This window comes from Hypoxylon fragiforme, assembly GCF_022984875.1.
Source record: "Hypoxylon fragiforme strain CBS 206.31 chromosome Unknown GGS25scaffold_9, whole genome shotgun sequence".
Classification (NCBI taxonomy): domain Eukaryota; kingdom Fungi; phylum Ascomycota; class Sordariomycetes; order Xylariales; family Hypoxylaceae; genus Hypoxylon; species Hypoxylon fragiforme.
The window spans coordinates 1,234,782-1,256,836 of record NW_026054764.1 but is presented as its reverse complement, the minus strand read 5'-3'; the positions used below and the strand labels follow the sequence as shown (position 1 = coordinate 1,256,836).

At 48.5% G+C, this 22,055-nt stretch overlaps 6 protein-coding genes across 6 annotated transcripts; 3 read left to right on the top strand and 3 right to left on the bottom strand.

The window, feature by feature from the left end:
* The first annotated feature begins 206 nt into the window (after positions 1-206).
* On the top strand, positions 207-1,839 carry GGS25DRAFT_449224 (uncharacterized protein). Its single transcript, XM_049258812.1, has one exon. The coding sequence runs from the start codon at positions 423-425 to the stop codon at positions 1,422-1,424; it is 1,002 nt and encodes a 333-aa protein (XP_049113030.1). The 5' UTR covers positions 207-422; the 3' UTR covers positions 1,425-1,839.
* On the bottom strand, positions 1,668-5,502 carry GGS25DRAFT_449216 (uncharacterized protein). Its single transcript, XM_049258811.1, has 4 exons — positions 5,188-5,502; positions 5,003-5,115; positions 4,654-4,944; positions 1,668-4,585 (listed from the first exon to the last, which is right to left on the bottom strand). Exons 1-4 carry the CDS (start codon positions 5,340-5,342, stop codon positions 1,911-1,913), a joined length of 3,234 nt encoding a protein of 1,077 aa, XP_049113029.1. The 5' UTR covers positions 5,343-5,502; the 3' UTR covers positions 1,668-1,910.
* Positions 5,503-7,580: 2,078 nt separating this feature from the next.
* GGS25DRAFT_525407 (PLP-dependent transferase) lies at positions 7,581-8,892 on the top strand (the record flags this gene model as incomplete). The annotated part of the gene is made up of 2 exons (XM_049264771.1): positions 7,581-8,078; positions 8,176-8,892. The coding sequence occupies 2 exons, from the start codon at positions 7,581-7,583 to the stop codon at positions 8,890-8,892; spliced, it is 1,215 nt and encodes a 404-aa protein (XP_049113028.1).
* A 1,723-nt stretch (positions 8,893-10,615) lies between these two features.
* Positions 10,616-12,282, top strand: GGS25DRAFT_448965 (putative benzoquinone reductase). The gene is made up of 4 exons (XM_049258808.1): positions 10,616-10,698; positions 10,782-11,127; positions 11,448-11,533; positions 11,600-12,282. The coding sequence occupies exons 2-4, from the start codon at positions 11,101-11,103 to the stop codon at positions 12,108-12,110; spliced, it is 624 nt and encodes a 207-aa protein (XP_049113027.1). The 5' UTR covers positions 10,616-10,698; positions 10,782-11,100; the 3' UTR covers positions 12,111-12,282.
* Positions 12,283-14,072: 1,790 nt separating this feature from the next.
* On the bottom strand, positions 14,073-15,983 carry GGS25DRAFT_449021 (uncharacterized protein). Its single transcript, XM_049258809.1, has 2 exons — positions 15,538-15,983; positions 14,073-15,463 (listed from the first exon to the last, which is right to left on the bottom strand). Exons 1-2 carry the CDS (start codon positions 15,649-15,651, stop codon positions 14,231-14,233), a joined length of 1,347 nt encoding a protein of 448 aa, XP_049113026.1. The 5' UTR covers positions 15,652-15,983; the 3' UTR covers positions 14,073-14,230.
* A 3,807-nt stretch (positions 15,984-19,790) lies between these two features.
* GGS25DRAFT_507028 (uncharacterized protein) lies at positions 19,791-21,948 on the bottom strand. Its single transcript, XM_049262363.1, has 3 exons — positions 21,480-21,948; positions 21,211-21,377; positions 19,791-21,131 (listed from the first exon to the last, which is right to left on the bottom strand). The coding sequence occupies exons 1-3, from the start codon at positions 21,515-21,517 to the stop codon at positions 19,948-19,950; spliced, it is 1,389 nt and encodes a 462-aa protein (XP_049113025.1). The 5' UTR covers positions 21,518-21,948; the 3' UTR covers positions 19,791-19,947.
* Between the last annotated feature and the right edge of the window lie 107 nt (positions 21,949-22,055).

Genomic DNA, 22,055 nt, shown 5'->3' with positions numbered 1-22,055 from the left:
AAGAAAGGTGGTTGGTGGAGACTCAAATGGATTTACAACTTTTTTTTTTCTTGCAGCTAAGCAATTCAAAAGGTTCTGCCGCCCACACTAAGCTCACCGCCTGCATATTTAGTGGAGTTAAACTATGTAGTTAACTACTTCGTATTAGTTGGAAGACACAAACAATTCTACCGAGCTTTATCCATCATGAATTACCCCCACCTACATCTGGATTGGTCCCTCAATCACAAGTGGATCCTCATGAATTTCTGTATTGGAACTTTTCAATCTTCAACATTTCATCACCTACCTACCTTACCTAGGTAGTATTCAGAACCACTACCCGGCCATGACAACAAGGCGATAAATCAAAGCATTCAATTGGCTAAAGGGAGCACATAATCCATGATTGTGCTAATTGGCACACGAAACTCTCCTCCAAGATGCCACCCTTACCAGCTCTCAGGCTACGAGCCACCTCGATATTACCCTCGTCGACCACATCCATATCCACCCCCATATCCCGCGCCCTCTTCTCCAGCACCGCCACCCGACCCTCCGGCCGAGTGCCCCCCGAATCACCCCTCTTCATCAACGTGCCGAACCCGCCGCAGGACCAATCGATCGAGGCCCTGCGCGAGCTCCCGCCCATCAAGGGCCACCTTCCCGTGCCGCGGCAGGTGTTCAAGAAGAAGGATGGCCACCTGAAGCCGCAGGACGAGTGGTTCGCCAAGTCCGCTCCCCCACCCACCTCCGAGAAGCAGCAGCGCGAGCCGCGGTCCGAGATCCAGGCCTGGAAGCGGCGCGTCGCCTCGTCGCGGCGAGAGAACATGCGCCAGGGCGTGCGCGCCCTCTACGCCCGCAAGCAGAACTTCGACACCCGCCGCCACGAGCAGCAGGTGTCCAAGCTATCCGCCAACTTGGCCGCCGCCAAGGCCCCCGAGCGCGAGGACGAGCGCCTGACCCGCGCCACCGTCAACGCCGGCACGCTCAGCACGACCGTGATCCTAGACCCGGAGCGGTTCGAGCGAGCTCTCGCCTCTCGCGAAACCACGCAGAACCTCGCGAAGCAGAAGAGCGAGCGGCGGCGCGACGCCATCCAGGAGCTGTACATGAAGGCGCGCTCCTTCATCGTGACGGAGCAGGACCTCGAGGAGAAGGTGAACGAGCTGTTCGCGCCCGACTACTGGAGCAAGAAGGGCATATCCACCTCCGGCTTCGAGATCCACAACATCTGGGACGTGGCCGGCAAGCAGCCCACCGTCGACAGCATGCTCGCCGACGTCTCCCGCACCTCCAACTCCGTCATCAAGGACATGGAGCGCGACAGCACCAAGACCGTGAAGCGCCAGAAGGAGATCGCCGAGGAGCTGACGGGCGCTAAGCTGGACGACGTAGAATCCAAGGAGAAGGAGAGGGAGAGGCAGTGGGGCACGGTGAGATGAAATGAAACTAAAGTGCTGCTTGGAGACAAAGAAAGGATGGGAAACAAATGAACGCTGTCTGTCTGCCGATACTTCTCCCTCTCTAACTGCCTAAACCAGCACATTCAATTCGAGGGAAACTAGGCGCAGCGATAACTACCTACTGGGTACTGTTGTAAATTCACTCCACAGCTCACAAAATGTACCAATATCGTACACATGTATAAATCATCGATCATCTACCTTTGTTTATATTCTGAAAAATGGTTGATATCGACATTAATAAACGTGCCTGACTGAACCTTGTAACGCCCATCCCAAAATGTCCCATATTCTTCTTCAGATATTCCGGCTCAGAGTAGTGATTTGAGCTTTATGCAGACAACAAGAAATCTGATTTAAAAATGCAATAATGCGTGAGACACCAGTTCGGCCAACAATACCAGGGACATTTACCAACATATAATTCTACATAATTTCTTCTTCAAGTTCCTTCCAACATACATCTCATCGCTTCTCAACCAGCAAGAAATGCATGGCACCATAGGCCAACACTACGAAGACCCCAGCGAAGACGCCCAAGTTGATAACGTCCCCCCATTTTGCGGCATTGTCGAACCCAAATGAGCTCAGGATCGCGGCACCGGGAACCGTAATATCTAGACCATACTTCTTGTCTACCAGGGTCAACTTGATGACCTCGTTGACGATGAGCGCTTCGAAACCGTAGTGGAAGATGGACAGAGACTGTAACCAGAGTGCGGCCTTGGGAATCGCGTCGTGGTTAAGGAGGAGGCCGGCAAACAGGAGAGAGAAAAGCATGACCAGACTTCCAATCAGGTTTGCTACACTACCATCCTTGCAAACGATGCCGATGAATAAACAAATAGATGCGGCAGCTAAGTTGAAAAGAACCAGGACCAGCATAAAAGTGAAGAAGTGCGACGCATCCGGGATAAGGCCTGTCATGGGATAGATGATGGCTCCCATGAGGATTGGCGGGATGATGCGAAGAGGGAGGATATCGAAAAGAACTTTGGCCACAAAGTACGTGATGGGAGAATAATAACCGTTGGCTCGCTCTCGGACAAATAAAAGCCGTTCGGCGGCGAAGACATTCAAGCTGGTCAATGTGCTGAAGCCAAACAAAGCAAGTAGGAAAAAGAATAAGCCAAGGCGGTTTTGGAATCCAGGGATATCATCAGTAAGCCCGTAAAAGAGATAGCCCGACAGAACAGCAAGCACTATCGCAATAGCGTAGTGAGTTAGCATCAGAAGCGGGTTGCGATATAAGTTCTTCCACGTTCTCCCAGAGAGGATAACGAATTGGGTCAGATAACCGACACGAGCATAACCGCGACCAATTGCGCTTTCGTTGCCATTTGGTGAGTCGGCCGCATTTCCGTTGTGGCCGTTGGCATGCCGAGCACCGATAATAGCCTGCTGGATTTCGTCGTGTATGTTCCCAGAGATATCAGATTCTGCGTAGGTACGAACGAGGCCGTCAAGGCTAGATTCTGCCGATGGGGGAAGATCATGGACATCTTCAATAACGACTTGAGGAATGACACCGGCGGGTTGTTTGCGTAGCTTATACGATCCAACGTCCTCATCCACGTCAGATGATGCGGCGGTATCAGCAGTATTCTTCCGTCTAGTGAACAATTCACGGTCCTGTCTAGCCTTGATCGAATCGTTTCGCTTGCCCTTGGGCCTGCTTGAAGATGGTTCCGTCGAGCTGTCCTCGGCGATGCTAGCGGTTCGGGAGACGCTCGCAATAGACTTCACAGCTTTAGTACTGCTTGGACCGACGCTCGCGAGATCAGTAACAATAGAGCCATCGTCAAAGGTACTAGATGAGCTGGCATGCATTGTGAGGTCAACAAGGTAGTCCGCGATATTGAAACCTGGTGGGCAGCTGTATCCCGCCTGGTCGAAGTATTCCTGGCACTGTGGGAAAGGTCCAGAGTATACCGTCTTGCCCTGGGCAAGGAGGATTAAACGATCAAACAGGGCAACAATGTTGGAGCGCGGTTGGTGAATGGTGAAAATAACGGTTCGCTTATACGTCTTTGCCAACGTCACGAGACATTCAATGACATTAAATGCGTTGTAGGCGTCCAGACCACTCGTGGGTTCGTCCAAGAAGAGGATAGAAGGGCTAGTGACAAGTTCGCAAGCAATACCGACACGTCTTTTCTCACCCCCGGAGATGCCTCTTCCTTTGCCTTCCTCAGATCCAATCAAAGAATCGCGTATGTGGTAAATACCAAGTTGCTTCTCAACTTCGAACGCTCTTTGCTCCTTGGCCGCGCGACCCATTCCCCGTGGCAAGCGAAGGAGAGCGCTGGTTAGGATGGTTTCGTGAACGGTTAAAGTCGGGAGCATAGTGTCTTCCTGGTCAACAAAACCCACGACACTCTTGAATTCGGTATCCGTAACCTTCTCTCCGTTCACATAAAAGTCACCTACGGCTTGACCGCGTTTGTTCTTACGGGCAAGAATATCCAAAAAGGTTGTCTTGCCCGCACCAGAGGCACCCATGATAGCCGTAATCTCCCCTGGATGCGCAATTCCCTTGATATCATTCAAGATCACTTTGCCGTTTAGTCCATAAGAGATGTTTTCAAAATACAAAGTCGCCGGCTTGTGGTCAATCATGAGCTTCGTGTTTTCGTCGTCGGAGTCGTCCAGATGAATAGGGCCGTATCGATATTGTCGGTGGGAAAGATACCAAATGCCCAAGATGACAATGACGAGGAACAAGGAGCATCCTGCAATGACACTTGCAATCAATGGAGTGTTGATTTTCTTGACAGGGCGCTCATAACCAGGAACTTGGGTATGGTAAAGGCATTCGCCGGAGCGACAGTCCAATTCAATGCTCTCATCGCCGAAGACGTTCCTAACCATCCAATCTAGCGAGGGTTCTTTGAATTTGCAGACGTTGACGCCACCATGCTCCTGTAGACAGTCAAAAGTAGCGGGACCTTTGACAGATTCCTTAAGAAATTCCGTCAAGTCAATAGAGCCTTCAGCTCCGCAAAGCATGCGATCTTTGATGCAGCCACACTCCACTTTGGGGCATTCGTAGGAAGTGCTGTTCCGGTCTGAGGTGAAGTCTGCGCCGGACTCGCAGTCCTGGAGGTGGCAATAGAAAGATTCGACTCGGTCAATCCAAACTATTCAGCCAACATTTGTCAGTCATGTGTTATCCAGAATGAATTATCGCTAAAGAACTGCCACCTACATTGAAAATCGCAGACACCCGTCTCCTTCCCGCAGGTGAAGGTTGCCTGAGGTATTTTGCCATCGAGCATGGAAAGGATCTTCTCGTTCGTGACAGCGCACATCTGATGGTTCTCTTGTACAACCTCGCCATTTTGATAACAGACACCACCATCGCCGGTTTCCATCAGCGCATTGCATGCGTTGTTCTGGGTACAGACATTGCAGTTGATTCCAGTCCAGCCCTCGTCACATTCGCAAGTGTCGCCTTTTCTTATCGGTCGTTCGTTACCGCGAGCAAGAGAGCCACAAGCTACGAGGAAGTTAGTTGAGTTTTCCAGCAAGGTTGTAATAGGTTGTGTTGCCCATACTTGGTTCCAGACAGTCGTCTCCCCCGAATCCTGGAGGACACTCGCATTTCCCGTTGTATTCATTACACTCAGCGAACTGACCGCATTCGTAAGCCGGAAGGAGGCAGTTGAAGCTGTACGACGAGATGTATTAGTGAGTGAACCTTGTAGCAATCCGATGATCACCTAGGTAGATTATAGCATACCATGGTGGACAATCGCTTGGTCGGTCGCCCATCAAAGCTAGCTGCGCCCGCATCATATCAACCTGGGTATAGTTCTGCTGGGCAGTGACAAGGCATGATAAGGAAAGCGCGCCGAGAGCGACGCGCCCCAGACCGGACGGTGACATGATAGGCATCACCTTGATGTTGGAGCTATCGACGTTCGCGAAGGGAGGCGAGCCAGGGTTGAGGTTGGATGATAGAAGGACGTGGTTCGGTGAGATATTGGTACATTAACCTTGGCCCCACGAATATAAGACACGAAGCTTCGAGATAGCGTAAAGGGTCCTCAAGGTTGGAGGTTGCGGGAACTCAATGTGTGCTCACTTGGTCGGCCGACTACTGCGCCACCCCTACACCACCAGCTCGTCCTAGCTACCGAAAACAGTTAGGTTAGCCTAGGTACTCAAGACCTGCCTAGTACTAAATGTATAGTAGTAGGCTAGGCGCGTGAGTGATGTCAGCGTTGGTTTGGTTGGCTTTGGTATCGGCGGTCACTGGGATGGATAAGGTGGATGGATGATTGTATCAAATGGCAATGATAATTTGAATGGCAATAAAATGCATTAAAGGGTTGGATAAATAGATATGTAGTAGTGATAATAGTGATAATAGTGAAAGCGTGGGAGAGAAGTGAATAAATTGAAGGGAGTAAAGTAAAGGAAGGGAATACAAATGATTCCGACCACAAGTCAGAAGAGTAAATGATTCGTCCAGATCAAGTTAAACAAGCTTGAGATGCCTATGCTATGTAAGGTACGTACTAACCGGGGAAGATGAAGTGGATGAAGCGGGAAGATGAGCATTAACAGTGGTGTTGGGTCTGTGTGACTTATGAAAAATACTAGGTACCTACTTAGCTAACCTACTACCTAGGTAGTTAGGGGATTGTGCCTACTAATCGCACCGAAATTCGGGGAGGAAAGATGCACATGAGATGCACATGCAACTTGGAACTGATAAAAAGGGAAGGTGCCCAGATCAATCGGGCTGTAATTATTAGTCTAACCTAGTACTTGTACAAGTACTACATAACTACATAAATCTTTGTCTTTAGTTAGTGGTCTCTAGTGAAACTTGGACGCCATGAAACCTTCAATCAAGCCCTGAAAGTTTATGTAGCTCGCCTTTAGAAGCTCGGACGAAACAGTCCTAGGTACCTAATACCTAGGATCTCCATTTGAATCTCTGCACTGGACTTTTTATAAAACATTTCGATTGGTACAACCCATACTTTTGCATCACCAACCTTAACAGACTTTAAGATCAATATGCCTGAGTCTATCTATACTACCACAATTCAGTCTTCTTTGGCACTTACCTAAGGCTATTATATATATAGTAGCTTCATTGCTAGCTTTACTAATCACCCTTGGACCCATACCTAACGAAATAACACAATTATGAACATCAAAAGTAGCGTCAGTGGAAGTAGAAGTTCAAGTAGTATGTATTCAGACTCATCCTACTATGGGTAACCGACTCTTATTACTATCATTTGGTATTTATCTATTCACTTGATCATCTCAACATAGAAAAGGATGGTAGTATGCTTTACCATCACTCATATCCTTCTATAACTACCTAGGTGCCTATTCAGATATATAATTCTATCACAGCCCCCGTTCCTCTGATAAAATAATGACTACTGATGGCAATACATCACCATCTATATGTTCGTGGCCATATATGCCATGAAACTTCATCAACTTGTATGTGCTAAGGAAATACATACCAGAAGATACGGATATATATGGACCTAGGTCAGGACATATTCGGAGCTTCGTCGGCGAGGCATCCGTTAACCTCAATATTCTCATACCTACCGAGATAGGCTAATAAACCCACTTAGATCATGAGAATCACACAATGCTTCCCCGCATGCACTCAGTTTCCCATATACCACAAGAATTAGAATGGTTCGAGTTTCCAAGAACCCCTCAACTGAGCCGCAAAGTACCGTCGCGAAGTTGTATAAACCCCCGGCTTGGGTTGTGATCAAAGTGTTCCGATGTTGACGATCGTAAACTGCCAAGGTTACATAGGCAAATACTAGTATAGGTCCTCTACTACTAGGTACCTAGTTTATATGTAGGTAGGTTAGTTAGAAGACGGGGCCCCCCGCAATACTATGTACGCCCTTCACTCGACATATACCTAATGTCTATTTGACAATCGGATGCGCGTACAGACGGCATAAGGGTATTGTCTTAGATATAATACTCACAGCTGTTCTCCTACAGGTCGAATAAGGGGCTTCGAACAAACTTATCATCATACTCTACCTATATACTTACACACGTAGTAAGAAAGATCTGAAAATCTAACTCAGCTCCTATTAACCGGGTTAAACTCAGTTCCAACCAACGCTCATCATGGTGAAAATCCCAGTATTCGAGGTGGAACAATGGATGGACAAATATGAGACTACGCCTGGCGTGTTAAATATTGCTGAGACTTGCTGCTCGTCCATCTCGATAGACCAGCTGGTCCAATTCAACAGCAACCAAGGAAAGGACAGTCGTCCACTCATTGACTTCTCCAAGGCACTCACATACGGCTCCATCAGGGGGTCCGATGAGCTGCGCCAGAACATCGCAAGCATATACAATGAAGATGAGGCGGGAGCTTTCACCCCCTTATCCCATGAGGAGGTCCTTGTCATGCAAGGCGCTATATCTGCCAACTATCTGGTACTATACAGTCTTGTTGGGCCCCAAGATCACGTTATATGCGTGTACCCAACTTACCAGCAACTCTATGCCGTCCCCGAGTCACTAGGGGCCGAGGTCTCGCTTTGGAAATTAAAGGCAGAGAACCAGTACATCCCCGACGTGGCGGAGCTTGAAACCTTGATCAAGAGCAACACGAAGGTATGCTGCCCATATTCTGCCCCGAAAGGGGCACAATCACTATCTACAGTTGTAGTAATTATATACTAGGAAGACGCCTAGCTAACCAGTTCACCAGATGATCATCCTCAACAACCCCAACAACCCCACAGGCGCAACGATCCCGCGAGAAGTCCTCTCCAAAATCATCGACGTCGCACGCCAACACGACATCATCGTCTTCTCCGACGAAGTGTACCGCCCTCTCTTCCACAGCCTCTCGCCCCACGAGATCCCCCCCTCCGCCCTCTCCCTCGGCTACTCCAAAGTCGTCGTCACGAGCTCCATGTCCAAAGCCTGGGCGCTAGCGGGCATCCGCGTCGGGTGGCTCGCGTCGCGCGACCCCTCCATCATCGAGGCGGTCGCCTCCGCTCGCGACTACACCACCATCAGCGTCTCGCAGCTCGACGACCAGGTCGCGCGGTACACGCTCAGCCGCGACGTGCGCCCGCAGCTGTTGAGGCGCAACATCGCGCTCGCGCAGACGAACCTGCGCATCCTCGACCAGTTCGTCCGCGACCACGCCGACGTGTGCAAGTGGGCGAAGCCGACGGCGGGCACCACGGGACTGGTGCAGTTCCGGGGGAGAGCAGACGGGAAGCCGGTTGATGATGAGGCGTTCTGCAAGGACGTGCTGGAGAAGACGAAGGTCATGTTCTTGCCGGCGGCGCGGTGCTTCGGGCACGGGGTCACGGACGCCTTTGATGGGTGCGTGCGCATTGGGTATGTGAGTGAGACGGAGGTGCTGAGGGAGGCGTTGGAGGAGCTGGATGGGTATCTAGCTGAGCATCTTTGATAGACAAGAGGTGCTATTTTGAGATAATAGAATCTAGACAATTTCGATCCTCACGTAAAGTCGGGAATATTCCTTTGCTCTAGGTACTCGTCCATGCTATATATTTCATTCCCCTATTACAATGGTGTTCCTACGTATACCCGGATTCCATACAGCTACCTACTTATTTAAGAGGTAGCTATACACCGCGCATCAGCTATTGGCGCTAAAAGGGGTTGCTTTATGTCTCGTCACTCTAGTATTGTCGAGCAATCCCCTCATCCTACTCCCTACGCCCAGAATGCAGAACAGCGAAACTCAAAGGAATTATAGCATATACTAGTTACCATAAGTATCTACCTAGTAGCTAGTTAATAGAATTCTCTTCATTTAATTGATTTATCTTTAGATAGGTATGTACTTTGTTAACAACGGCAGCCTATCTAGCGCATCTAACTATCGTCGGTAGAAGCCTCGAAGGAGAGCATCGAGGTAAACGATGCACGGTAGTCAACGGAGCATCAGGACACCTTATATAGGTAGAAACCAATGTATATGCATCCTTCATAACCAGCGTAAAACATGGACTAGAAGCACAAGACTAGACCTTGGGAGACATAACTAACCAGGACCCAGTACCGGGTAGAGTTGGCCGAGGGCGGGGGGCAATATGCCTAACTACCTATATGCAATGCGACGGTTCGGCACAATGATAGAACGGGAGACAATGCTACTCTAAAAGTGTCATGTCATTGGGGGTCTTCTCGATAATATAGCAGAACGCCCGGAGTATTTGCACAGCAGTGTAGTATTTCTAAGGTCAGGATCACAAGCTTGGAATATGATGCATATCCCTAATGCAAGGGGGCGCCTTGATTACCGATGCAAGACGACTCTGTTCTGATACATAGTTATGCTTCAAGGTTGATTATGCATCGGCTGGCCTCGCTGCTTAGAAGTTAGCACTGCTTAGCAAGTGCTGACTTGACTGTTGGTTATCAACAACTCCAGTCCCACTATAAGAGAAAGCCGCGGTGGATACCTCCCAAGGTACGAAACGGTTCCTGCTCATTGGAAAACTCTTGAATAGGAAGCTAGATGTTTATTTGGCCAAGTGGGTAAAAAAAACAGATGTGGGCTTGCTTGTCTGGGGAAAGGCTGGATTCCCAACCAACCTCGCAATACATAAGAATTACGAAAGCATCGATGTAAGCCATTATTCAGCAACCCTAGACGATTTGCAAGTTTTTAGCCCCATATTCAGTATTTCATCAGTCGCCTAGATTCGGCTGGAGCCGCAAAATCTAAAAGCCCATAAGCCATACAATATCTGGTAGGTACATACTTGTTAAGTTCATGTTCGACCTTGCCCACGCTAGGCCATCTACATACGTGGAAAGTAACGTAGGCAAAGCTTGGTAAGTATTTGCATATAGCTGTGTATTTGTCAGATTATTCTTCAGAACATTGAAGCCAGCAAACGTTGAACAGGTCGGGAAACTACTACTGTAGGTACCCGTTTAGTTGTATGTTAAGACAACCACAAGGTACTAGCTAGGTCCCCAGATAGCTCCGCCATTGAACAAAGAAGCGATCAACAACGATCGATTACATCAACACCGGCCCTCCATTACCAATCTACATCAAACCATTGAGGGGAAGAGATACCTTTGCGGCAGGATATGCACGAGCTACTAGTCTGAGATCGAACGCGTTGCTACTCTACAGGCTAAAGCAAGCAGGGCAAAGGTGGTTTAGAAGTGGGTATCATGGGAAAGGCCTGTTACCAGGTACAGCCTAGGTAGGAGGGGGGAGGAGGGGAGAGAAGTAAGTAAGGCAGGCCGAGATCGAGAGAGCTCCAAGTCCGCCGCCGAATGGGATCGCTTCCATGTCGACATACTTACATGTAGGTACTATGTAGGTTATGTAGCATGTAGCTTTACGACAACCTTATTAATGATGCCAGAAGCTAAAGTAAGCAATTCCCAAGCAACCATCCCCACCCAATGGCGCCGTTAGCCTTTGCTCCCCGTCATCTACCTGGTAGAGACGAATATAAAGTCAACTGGATTCCTCTCACAGATATGGATAGCTTGGTCTGACCTTCTTCCCATAACTCACAAGCTAGAAGTAACATTTAATATTGTTTCCTCTGCCCTCGAATATCCATATCTTCTCCCAGTCAACTCAACTTAAGATACCCAATTCGTTTTCGTTTTAATCTTCAACATGGCTCCCAAGATCGCTATCGTCTACGTAAGTTGAACCTCACACACACACACACACACTCTCTCTCTCTGGCATGCAACTGTCATCCAAGCTTGGCGCGGGGTTTTAAGAAAGAAAAAAAACAAGAACGAAGGGGAGGGGAAAGCTTCAATGCCTCATGCCATGCTACCCACCCCAAAGGTTGTCCCAAGTACCGAGACCTGCAGGACGGGGTTGCATCGGCTTACATCGACTCCTGCCAGTCATGAATCATGACACGGGGAGGCTGCAACTCGTATTCAAAGCAAGGAGAGAAGAGAACTAAAAAGAGGAAAGAATAGAAAGACTAACATGAAATTCAACTTTAGTACTCCACATACGGCCATGTCCGTAAGTTGGCCGAGGCCGAGAAGGCCGGTATCGAGAAGGCTGGCGGCACTGCCGACCTCTTCCAGTAAGAACCTCCCCCTCCCTCTACAACCCATCAATTCCCCTCTTATCTAACACCACGCCCCGTTAGGATCCCCGAGACCCTCTCCAAGGAGGTCCTAGCCAAGCTGTACGCTCCCGGCCCGGCCACGGACGTGACCGTGCTCTCCGACCCGTCTACACTGGAGTCCTACGACGCCTTCCTCATCGGCATCCCCACCCGCTACGGCAACTTCCCCGCGCAGTGGCGCGTGTGGTGGGACCAGACGGGCAAGCAGTGGCAGTCGGGCGGCTTCTACGGCAAGATGGCGGGCCTGTTCATCTCGACGGCCTCCCTCGGCGGCGGCCAGGAGTCCACCGCGCTCGCCGCGATGTCGACGTTCGCCCACCACGGCATCATCTACGTGCCCTTCGGCTACGCCAAGGCGTTCGGCGCGCTGACGGACCTGTCCGAGGTCCACGGCGGCGGCCCCTGGGGCGCCGGCACCTTCTCGGCCGGGGACGGCTCGCGCCAGCCGAGCGAGCGCGAGATCTCGATCGCCGAGACCCAGGGCGCCGAGTTCTACAAGACCGTCGCCAAGTACACGTCCGGCTCCGCGTGACTGCATGACAGTGCCGCCGGGAAGAAGGAGGAGGAGGAGACGAGCGCAGCCGCCGCTGCTGCTCAACCCGCTGCCACTGCTACGCCGACGCAAGGAAAGAATGAAGTCAAAGAAGGAAGCAGGTCCAGCGGGGAGGGCCCTTGCGGGCTGCCCAAGAAATGCGTAATACTATAAACGGGTTGACGGGTTACTTAAAAAAAAAACATTATACCTAACTATACCATAACCTTACCTCCATAGTACACCAAAGAAAAAAAAATTAATATCACTATCTAATGAATCCTCGTTCCCCCTTTTACTATAGTGAGAAACATTGTTTGGCCTTAACTACAAATTAGAGAGAATGCTCGCATTGAGTACGTTGCTAGGTACCTTCGTAACCATCCCGTGCCTGAATATGATCAGTGCCGGGCAGCTCACACTTCAGATACCTACCTCCTGGGTCGGGACATCGAAGATCTCGGAGAAGCCTCCTCCTCCGCCGCCGCCACTTGACGTGGACGCTTTGACAACAATCGTCTAGTTAACTAACTATTCGGCAGATCTCTCGGAAAAAAAGCTTCTTTACCATGTCAAAACAGTTTCCATCTCAGTTCTACTCCACTGTACACTCATTACCTACCTAAGGTAAACAAGAGGTTGGGCTCCGTCGGAGCACAGAGAGGTCTGTCTGTCTGTCTCTGCAAATGCTCACATGGCCTAGCCAACCTTCCCTTCCACACCACCGTCGATATAGTTAGTTACCTACCTAGGTAGTTATCCGATCAGCGACGACACATCTTTCACCAGAAAAAAAAAAAAGCCAACCAACCAGCCGATCAACATCGTATAACCCCTACCACCGCTACCGGAGGAGGAGAAGTCATCGTGCCACTTCAACAAACACACACACACACAACAAACAAGCAATCCCCCAAAAGTCGGTATGGCGCCTAAATCAGGAACTATGGTACCTTACCTACCTATGCATTGTGTTGTACAATACCTTACAGTACCTCCCTCCTACCTAGTTAACTACCACCTGACCATCAGTGCCGAGTACCCACCTCCCACTTCCCCCTGAATCCTGAGCCCTGAGTCCAGACCCCCCCTATCCCAATCAACGCGCACCCACGCAACAGACCATCGTAAAAACCATCGAATAACTAACTGTAGTATCGCATCGCGTGCACCCCCAAAAAGTCAAACACGGCACTCAAAAGTAAATTAATTATCGGGGCTTTGACATAAGTAAGGTAAAAGCATCCATCCCCTTCGTGAACAAACGCAAGCCCATCCCATCATCGTTCTTATTTTTTTTTTAAAAAAAAGTTAGTTAGTTACACAACATTTGCAACGCGCCCTTTTCCATTGAGGTTATTTAACAGGTACATAACTACCAACTCGGTTTTTTTTTTTTTTTTTTTCCGCCCAACTTCCCTTAGGTACCGAGATAACTACGTAGAACGAAACTTGTCCTTCCTCGACGGCAATTCAACGCTCCCCTGAGAATTGTGTACTAAAGTCGACAAAAACCCACGCACGCGCGCGTAGTAAGCCCATGAAAACCAGTATAAAGCTTCAATCCTCAATAATCTTCGAGGATCGATATCCCAGATCCGAAACCACCATTCCTAAACTTCCAAACGAAGAAGAAGCACGACGACGAAAACACACGATCTTGAAAATAATATAATAAATAGATGGTGGTACGTGTACTAGTAGTACCGTACCTTGATATGTGGTTGAACCAACTTGCTAGTGGATTTTCCCATTCCAAGTAGTTATCGACCGGAAGAGACGTTTTATTTACATCATTTCCCATCCCCTTCAGTGTCCCCAAAAATGCAACTGCAATTGCTAACCTCCGACGCCTCGCAATAACTTATGATACAAAAAAAATATCATTCGCCAATAGCTCTTGTTATATATATCCCTCGTCTCTTAGTCTCCCTATATTTCATCTCCTCTTACGTCCAACTCATATTTAACAAGTACTATCCCAAATCTTTGTATACAGCTGAGTATCGACATATTTAATAATCCGGCCATGGGCCACATAGTCGTCGTGGTATTTCGTGAGTCAGGTGTCATTCTTGCCCGAGCTCAAAGAGTTTAGATGGCATCGGATGACCGTGTGCTCATGGATCGGGGTCGTTAGGATGGGCGGTTGATGGCTCGATAACAATCCTTGGCAACTTTCCAATCCGTAGGCTGGGCAATTGCGGGACCCCGCCTACACCTCTGGAAAGCCTTGCTGAGGAGGGTCTATCTCGAGCATGATCCGTCGTCGAAAGGTCACCACTTTCTGTCATCCTGTCCACCATATCACCGACATGTGCGCTTAGCCTTCGCTCACGCTCTTCGGTGGGGTGGATGTAGTTAGGTGGAGGGCCATTAAACATGGATGTCGTTGCACCCGATCTGACATCATCCAAGCTAACATCTTCATAGTCTGGTGGTGGCATATCAGAGTCGCCTAAATCTGCCTCAGTAATTATCTCGGGGCTTGACCCTGCACGGGTATGGCTCCCTAATCGCGGTGTTGACGCCCCAGACCTCAATGCCGGCGATGGGAAATCACTATCCAGACTCAAAACAGAGCTGGCGCTTCGATCGCGACGATGTGACTGGGCCGAAGGTGATCGCATCGATAACGCTATGCTGGCCGCATCGGAGAGCAACCCTACTCCCTCACTCTCTTGGCTATTTGCGCGGACTCTCGTTCCATTGAGTTGCGCTACGCCAAGTTCGTGATAGCTAACACTAGAGACGGCTCGTTGCCGCTTGTCTTTTATCTGACCGTATGCGTCGCGCAAACCCTCTACCTCATTATTCGCGTGCGCGGCTCGTCGCCGAGCAGCCAAATCCATTAATGCCGCCGCATCGCCACGGGCCCTCGCTTCGTCGGCTAAACGACGTCGTTCTTCCCGTTCGGCGCGCTCCCGTCTTCTTGCCATCCGGATCTGAAATAGCGTCTCCATTTCTTCGTCTCTCATGCTCTCCATATCCTCGGCAGAAGGATATTCCACCACGACGTCAACGCCATCGCGCTCTCCTTCGCGGCCTATGACTTGTTCGTTTTCATTTGCCTTGGTGCGATACGCTGGCAAGGTCATTATTGATCGAACGGACGTGTGCCTATCTACCTGCGTTACCGAACTATTCCGATTCGTTTCGGAGACCGATGGATTGGAGTCGGACGGGTCGTTTCGCGTTCTCGCACTCCGCGAAGTAGTTGTATCGAGCGATTCTACGTCAGAAGTCTGATGGTAACCACCCTTTCCACTTCTCCGCCTCGACCTCATTTTATGGCGTGAAATAAGATAAACGAGAGAAACAAGCACCAAGATACCAGCTATAATGCCAACAACCTATAGTAACAAGGTAAGTTCATGGTCAGCGAAGACAAGCTCGACGTAAAGACTATCAGAGAAAATGTACTCACAACGAAGATGGTGTTGGGAGGCGCATTATTGTTTCTGGTCGACAGCTTATTACAGCTGAGACAATTGTCGACATCAGGCCGGAGTGGGATAGGGATACGAAACGGAAGATACATGGTGAATTATGAACGAGTGACTAGATTTAGAGAGCTGGAACACCGTTGGGAGTGGCAATCCGATGTTGTAGGCCGGCAGCCGACGCACCCGAGGCTGTCCCAGAATGGGCGCCGTTCGTATTAGAGCCACGACAAGCCAGGCAGCTTATAAAAGGACAATCTGGTTGATTGGTAACAGTTGGTAACAGTAATCACGAGACTCGGTTCGTTCGGGAGTGATATTAGAAATATTGGTGAGGCCGAACGCAGGTACGGTGGGAAGACGGCGGGAACGGGTTGGTGTACCGTGCAACGATTGTGCGACGACTGTACCACTACGAGATGGTGGGATTGGCGTTGCAAAGATATGCTCGCGGGCGTCGTCGACGCTGTTAAATCGATCGGAATTTAGAGGTAGGTAGTAAATCTCAAAGCCTGGTGACAAGAGAAACACTAGGCACCCACTTGACCAGAGTAGAACCCACAGTCCAGGTATGGTATGTTGAATGTAACAGTCTATGAGGCAGATATGGTAAGATTTCAAGGTTTGTTTCCGACGATCAATGGGTCAAACGTCAGTAGTGGGTTGTGGTGGTGGATATTGCGTGTTGAAGCTAATGGCGCAAAGCGGGTTAATAAGTTGAGGTAGAAGAGGTCAATGTAATAGTATATATAAAGACATAAGGCTATTTTTTGATAGCTCGAAAATTCACGAGAACTATATGGCTGTGAATGATTAATTCGGAATTTAGAGAGCATCAACGAGGAAAGACAAGACTATACCTACTCGACTTGGATGCAGGTGAAGATGGAAAGTCGGAGATGGGAAAAGAGGAAGAATTGCGGAGGTGGGGAGGACTGGAGAGACAAGGAGCTACATGTACTACTAGTAGTAGTAGGTGGTGTGTATCACTATTGCTAAGGCTGCGACTTTGATACTCCAGGGCTAGTACCTATAATACTACTAGGTCGGTTAACTAAGCGTTAAGCCATAATTACAGCGAATAGCTACCGTATATTTTCGGCATTATGGTCCTCTTGTTAGCTCCACTTATTTGTGCGCCTTGCCCAATGTGGTTAGCTCAGTGCTGAGGCTCTAGTATTAGTGTTATCAAAGTCCACGTGATCATAATTCTACCTATCTTATTTTTGTGTTTTTTCAATAAGGATAGGTTTAAAGTGCTATGCATTAATTAAAAAGCTTTAAATATCCATACATCTATCAAGAAATAACAGAAAAACGTAGATATTGGAGAGCAGATATCACGTGCTGACACGTGACATTGCGTGCTAATATTGTTGGAATCGGATAAGAATCCCTCCGAAATGAGGTGTAGTTGAATAAACCTTGGGGTAAATCGCCCTAATTAGGTAAAGCGCATTAATAAGTGGAGCTAACAAGAGGACCATAATGCCGAAAATATACGGTAATAGTACATTATAGTACATACCTGCAGGCTAACATTAATGTTGGATACCTGGACTAACAATGACGAGAACTGCAGGCAAGAAGACTTGAAGAAGTAGGCAGGACCTGGCAGGTAGGTATTTTGTTACTTGTAAGGCCTAGCCAGGGTCATGGAAGGCACGACAGCCTAGGCCTTTCCCTTTCGAGGACTACTATATTATGTAGCTGGAGACGATTGGGTAACACGAGTCCCAATTTTATTCGCCTCGCTACCTACCTTAAGTTACTTGAACTTAGTGAAGTCACTTCACTGAGGTCAAGTCACTGGTGTTACTAGCTCGAAGTCCTACATATGTAGTTGATACCTACCTATATACGTGCTATATATCAAATCACACATGCAACTCGTTACAATTCATACGTAACTTCTATATACTATGTTACTGTCTATGTAGGTATCCAGTAACTCTGATTTGGAATACTAACAAAAATCACATTCTTATAGGCAGATGATGATATCAGCACCACGTAGAACCGGATTAGTTCACCCAAGAACGGCACATAATACGACAGACATGTGTTGTCAACTCCCCCGTTGAGGCTGGACCATTAGTCTACTACTGTGTACACACTGTGCTAGCTACTAACCTACCTAAAGTAATCCTTCCGAAGCTCGAGAGTCAGTGGATCCGCTGCCGTTACTGGGTAGGTAGCTAGCTAATGAGCTGACCTTATCTGAGCTCTGAATAACTAGTCTACTAGCATTAGTTAATTCAAATTGATTCCCAATCATTCATGACAGGAAAGAATCTTACTTATATTAGCTATCGAGTTATAGCTGTCGGGGATAAGACCATACAAGAAAGGCACAAGAAAAACTGACGTATCCGGACCACTATTCTCGGGACATAGATACTCGAAAGATACAAACCTTCCGTGTCCGTCACCGGTATAAGAAGCGTTATGTAGCTCGTTTATGCAGGTTACCTCCTCCGAGCCGCTTTATCTCTACAACGTGCGTATCGCCGAATGTTTGAAACTTACATAAGATGCCTACTCAAGTTATTATCAACAGACTAACCTACTGGTAACGGTATAAAAATTAGCGAATACCTAGGTAACACATAGATAATTACTAGACAATACATAACTATGTACCTATCTACGTTTCCTTGATTTCCTTCTCTATATCAATCTTGGCAAAGCTATGCTACCATCAATCTAACAATTAACTAACTGCCCTGGCCAAACACATCACACATCGTGGCTGAGATACCTTAGCACTTAGCAGTGCGAGCTACATACATAACTGGGCAAAAGCTGCGCCATGTTGATCAAAGGAAAAAGCGTGCCCTGCCCAGGCCCCAGAAAGGATCTAAGCAGTGTAGGTATTGCAAGTATGTACTGATATACCTAATCATCCCTTCCCGTCGCGGCTCCAATGCGTGCCGGGTCTTCTGTAGTTCCCTGCGCGCCCGAGAGTGTCGCTTCGCCCCCAACTATCCGGATCCCATCTTCCCTCCCCTCCCCTCCCCGCCGATTCAATATTTTTTTTTCTATGTAACTAATCTCCAGATGTCCCTTAAAGTCCTAACTATATAGGTACCTAAACCTATCTTGGCAAAATTGTAACGTTGCCGAAGAAAGAAAGATGTTGAAAAGTTCGATCGTATGTAGCAGTGAAAAATAGAAAAAATAAATTAAAACTCCGAAGATGCGATACGAGTGTGGAAAAAACGCCGTTGATAATTAGTAAACCTAGTTATTTCCGACAGCATTTGAATTGAAAAAGGTCTTACTTATGTATTACTTGGTGAAAGAAAGATAGCTACATATCAGCTAGGTAGTGGATAGCTTGTGAGACACACAGACACGAGCTCCCTCACCTTTGGCGCAAAGTTCTAAGACACACATATCTAGAACAAACATTATGTACATACATCTGTACATACCTAGTAATGTCTCGAATTTTGCCCATCTGGCCTAACCTACATACATATGTACGTACCAGCCGGAAGATCGGCAACGACCAGGAGCTACGGCCCGCCAATCATAGCCGTCCATCTCCCACACAACCGCTGGTGCTTAAAAGAGTACATAGTGAGACATACGTAAAGCAAGGTACCGTATTACTATGTATTACATTACCTATCTACTCAGCCTATGGCCCTACATAATGTACAATACATGTAGGTATGTAGTATCGTGCGCCTACATACACTTTTCTGTCAGCGAATGAGAATGCTGGTCGTGTTCCAACGTATGTACCTGGGTATCCTGCACAACTACATGTACAATACAAATGGAAGGGAAAATTCCCTTTGCTACTAACTAACTACTTAGATAATAGTAGTTATCTATTAACCTACCTCTAGTTATATGTAGGTTGTATTCAATGTTAGCCTAGATTCTCAGCACGTAAAGCAATTGATGCCAAGGGAGGGAGCCCTCGAGCTGAATGATAGTTCATCAGCGCATAACCGAATTTCCCTGCATATGTAATGCCTGCCTACCTAGACATAGGTGTGCATATGGGCGGGAAGCACAGCTGTTGTATCCTGTCAGCTACAACGGGTTTAGGATGGGGATGTCCCAGCCAGGGAGTGGCAGCCTGGAATAAGGTAGGGCATATGCAGGTAGGTAACTATTCAGCCTATCAAAATTTTTATAGCTGCCTACAACTTGCATAAGATACATGTCCCTATCACAAGGTGTAGTACATAGCACACATGCACACATGATACCGATAGGCTTTCTGATTGCATGAACTTTTATTAAATACTATAGAAATAGAATATGGTATCCAAATTGCTAGGTGACATGATTCATAACTTACATGAAGGTATACTAGATACCTGTAAGCTACCTATAGGTAAGCTGTAACAGATGTCTACCCACTAGGCAGTCCCTTAACCAAATCTCTTCTCAAACTTCTTCAGCATCCCCGTGACGCCCTTCTCCAGCCTCTCCGCGTTCTGGCCCAGCTTGCTGTGGCCCTCCGGCTTGGGCTTGTACGCGCCATGCTTAAGCGCGTGCTCCTGTTCCGTGGGCCGATATAACTGCTGGTGGATATTGTAGTCTACGCCCCCAGGCTGCGGCGCTCCCCCGTAGGTGTAATTCGAATAGCCCCCGGGTGGCGGCGGAGGCAGGCCGGGACTCTGAATAGGAGGAGGGGTTGGGTGGTGCTGTAGGCTTTGCGTTGATTGTGGAGCAAAGCCTGGCGATCCGGGGAAATTGGCCCCGTACGGACTAACAAGACCTGGTGAAGCCATGCCGGAGACGGGCATCGTGGATGAGCGTTGCAAGTGGCCGAATTGAGAAGGCGGGAACCCAGGACTGGTGATGCCGGGAGTAGGGAGACCTGGACTAACAAGACCTGGGCTCATAAGGCCGGGGCTCGCAAGACCGGGACTCGCAAGACCAGGATGTATATGTTGAGGAGGGCCAACAACACCAGGAGTACCTGGGGGAGCTGAAAAGTTCATGGCACCGTACCCGGGGGTATATACCGCCGGGGCATGATGGTCACGGGCGATGGCCGCAGTAAGAGGATCATGGCCGTCCTCCTCAGGTGGAGGCGGTGTCTTTTCTCGGTGTACTCTCTGTTCCGCGGCAGCTGGTGCCGCTGGGTTGTACGGGATCGGCGCAAAGCTGTGGGGTGAGCCACTCTTACCACTGTTTGCCGATGCTGAGGTTGGTGGCGGCGCAAAAGTAGGTATGCCTTGCGGCCCTGGCTTAGGGCTCGTGTACTTAGGATCTGAGATGGCAACATTTTCTAGCCGCTGGACCAAGGAATTGGTGTCTTGAGGCTGAGCATACGGGTGAGGCGGCGGGCCTGGCTCGTCTGCGACCTCTACCTGAGATATAGGCAAGACTCGTCGCACGCCATTTACAAATTGTAAGGCGTCGCCGTGAGTCCAAAAGTAGATGTCGAGCGAGTGAAGTTTGTAGTGATACTTGTTCTCATTTCGCGGGTCATAGGTAGGAAGATGCCACTGGCTTGGGTCTATGGGCGCGCCGGGGGCGGCTTCGATTACGATATTTACGAGGCATTCTTGCTTGTAAGAATACCGAATCCGGGTCCTATCTAAGACTACACCGCGTGGTTATTAGGATAAGCGCCCATGAATGGCCAACTAGGAGGCCAGTTATAGGAAATATGATATTCTTACACCCATCAAAAGCATCTTGGTCGTCTGTTCCCGGCTGGTTGGCAATTTCAATACGTGCTCTCCGGTCATTCGCATTCTCGAAAAGATAGACGTAAGAGCCCTTATCAAAGCGATGGTGCGGTGGTTTTGCTTCGGGTGGTCCGTAAAAGTAATGAACGTCGCCGAAGCTATCACATGAGAAGAGACATTGATCAGTGATCAAGCATGGGAATATTAAAGCTCCAAGACAGACTCCTTCCGGGAGCTATCACGCAAATTTGGGCACTCACAGGGTCGCAACGTTTTCTTCACCAGGCCGAACCGCCATCTTGATTGCGACTCGGCTCGGCCTTAACGCAGGAGAGGGTATATGATAGGTGAATGGGGTTGTATGAGATATAAGTAATCGAAGAATGATCAACAATGACAACAATAACAACAATAACAACAGAGGTAGATGTTACTTGAGCTAGCTGCTAAGTTTCTTCGATAATATTCGCTTGATACTGACGAGAGCTTCACAAGACTTCAGATCCAAAAATAAAGGAATAGAAGGGAAGAGTTGGATAAATTAAAACTTGCTACAAAGTTGTACTTACGAAACAGCTTTTTCAGGAAATTGTTACACCAGTCGGCAATGATCCCACCGACCTTCTGGCCACTTCTAAAATAGAATGATCCATCCATCCATGATTTACTGCCACAGTTACATAACACACATACAGTACCTACATTTTGTATGGGATGAGGGGGACGAGGGGGACGAGGGGATGGGGGATAGAGCTGTTCGGCGCTTAGCTGCCCACTCTCGTCTTGTAGAGCTGCAATGGTGGGGTAAGTCTGTAGACCAATGAGATTCAAGAATA

What these genes read in the sequence shown, in the direction of transcription:
- GGS25DRAFT_449021 (XM_049258809.1), bottom strand. Translation starts at nt 15,651, where the DNA reads ATGTATCTTCCGTTTCGTATCCCTATCCCACTCCGGCCTGATGTCGAC. An exon ending in CTCCCAACACCATCTTCGTT is followed by an intron (nt 15,464 to 15,537) that starts GTGAGTACATTT and finishes TTGTTACTATAG; the next exon opens with GTTGTTGGCATTATAGCTGG.
- GGS25DRAFT_449224 (XM_049258812.1), top strand. Translation starts at nt 423, where the DNA reads ATGCCACCCTTACCAGCTCTCAGGCTACGAGCCACCTCGATATTACCC.
- GGS25DRAFT_507028 (XM_049262363.1), bottom strand. Translation starts at nt 21,517, where the DNA reads ATGGCGGTTCGGCCTGGTGAAGAAAACGTTGCGACCCT. An exon ending in GAAGAAAACGTTGCGACCCT is followed by an intron (nt 21,378 to 21,479) that starts GTGAGTGCCCAA and finishes CTCATGTGATAG; the next exon opens with CTTCGGCGACGTTCATTACT. An exon ending in CCAAGATGCTTTTGATGGGT is followed by an intron (nt 21,132 to 21,210) that starts GTAAGAATATCA and finishes CACGCGGTGTAG; the next exon opens with TCTTAGATAGGACCCGGATT.
- GGS25DRAFT_449216 (XM_049258811.1), bottom strand. Translation starts at nt 5,342, where the DNA reads ATGCCTATCATGTCACCGTCCGGTCTGGGGCGCGTCGCTCTCGGCGCG. An exon ending in AGACGACTGTCTGGAACCAA is followed by an intron (nt 4,945 to 5,002) that starts GTATGGGCAACA and finishes ACTTCCTCGTAG; the next exon opens with CTTGTGGCTCTCTTGCTCGC. An exon ending in GGGTGTCTGCGATTTTCAAT is followed by an intron (nt 4,586 to 4,653) that starts GTAGGTGGCAGT and finishes TTGGCTGAATAG; the next exon opens with TTTGGATTGACCGAGTCGAA.
- GGS25DRAFT_448965 (XM_049258808.1), top strand. Translation starts at nt 11,101, where the DNA reads ATGGCTCCCAAGATCGCTATCGTCTAC. An exon ending in CCAAGATCGCTATCGTCTAC is followed by an intron (nt 11,128 to 11,447) that starts GTAAGTTGAACC and finishes ATTCAACTTTAG; the next exon opens with TACTCCACATACGGCCATGT. An exon ending in GGCACTGCCGACCTCTTCCA is followed by an intron (nt 11,534 to 11,599) that starts GTAAGAACCTCC and finishes ACGCCCCGTTAG; the next exon opens with GATCCCCGAGACCCTCTCCA.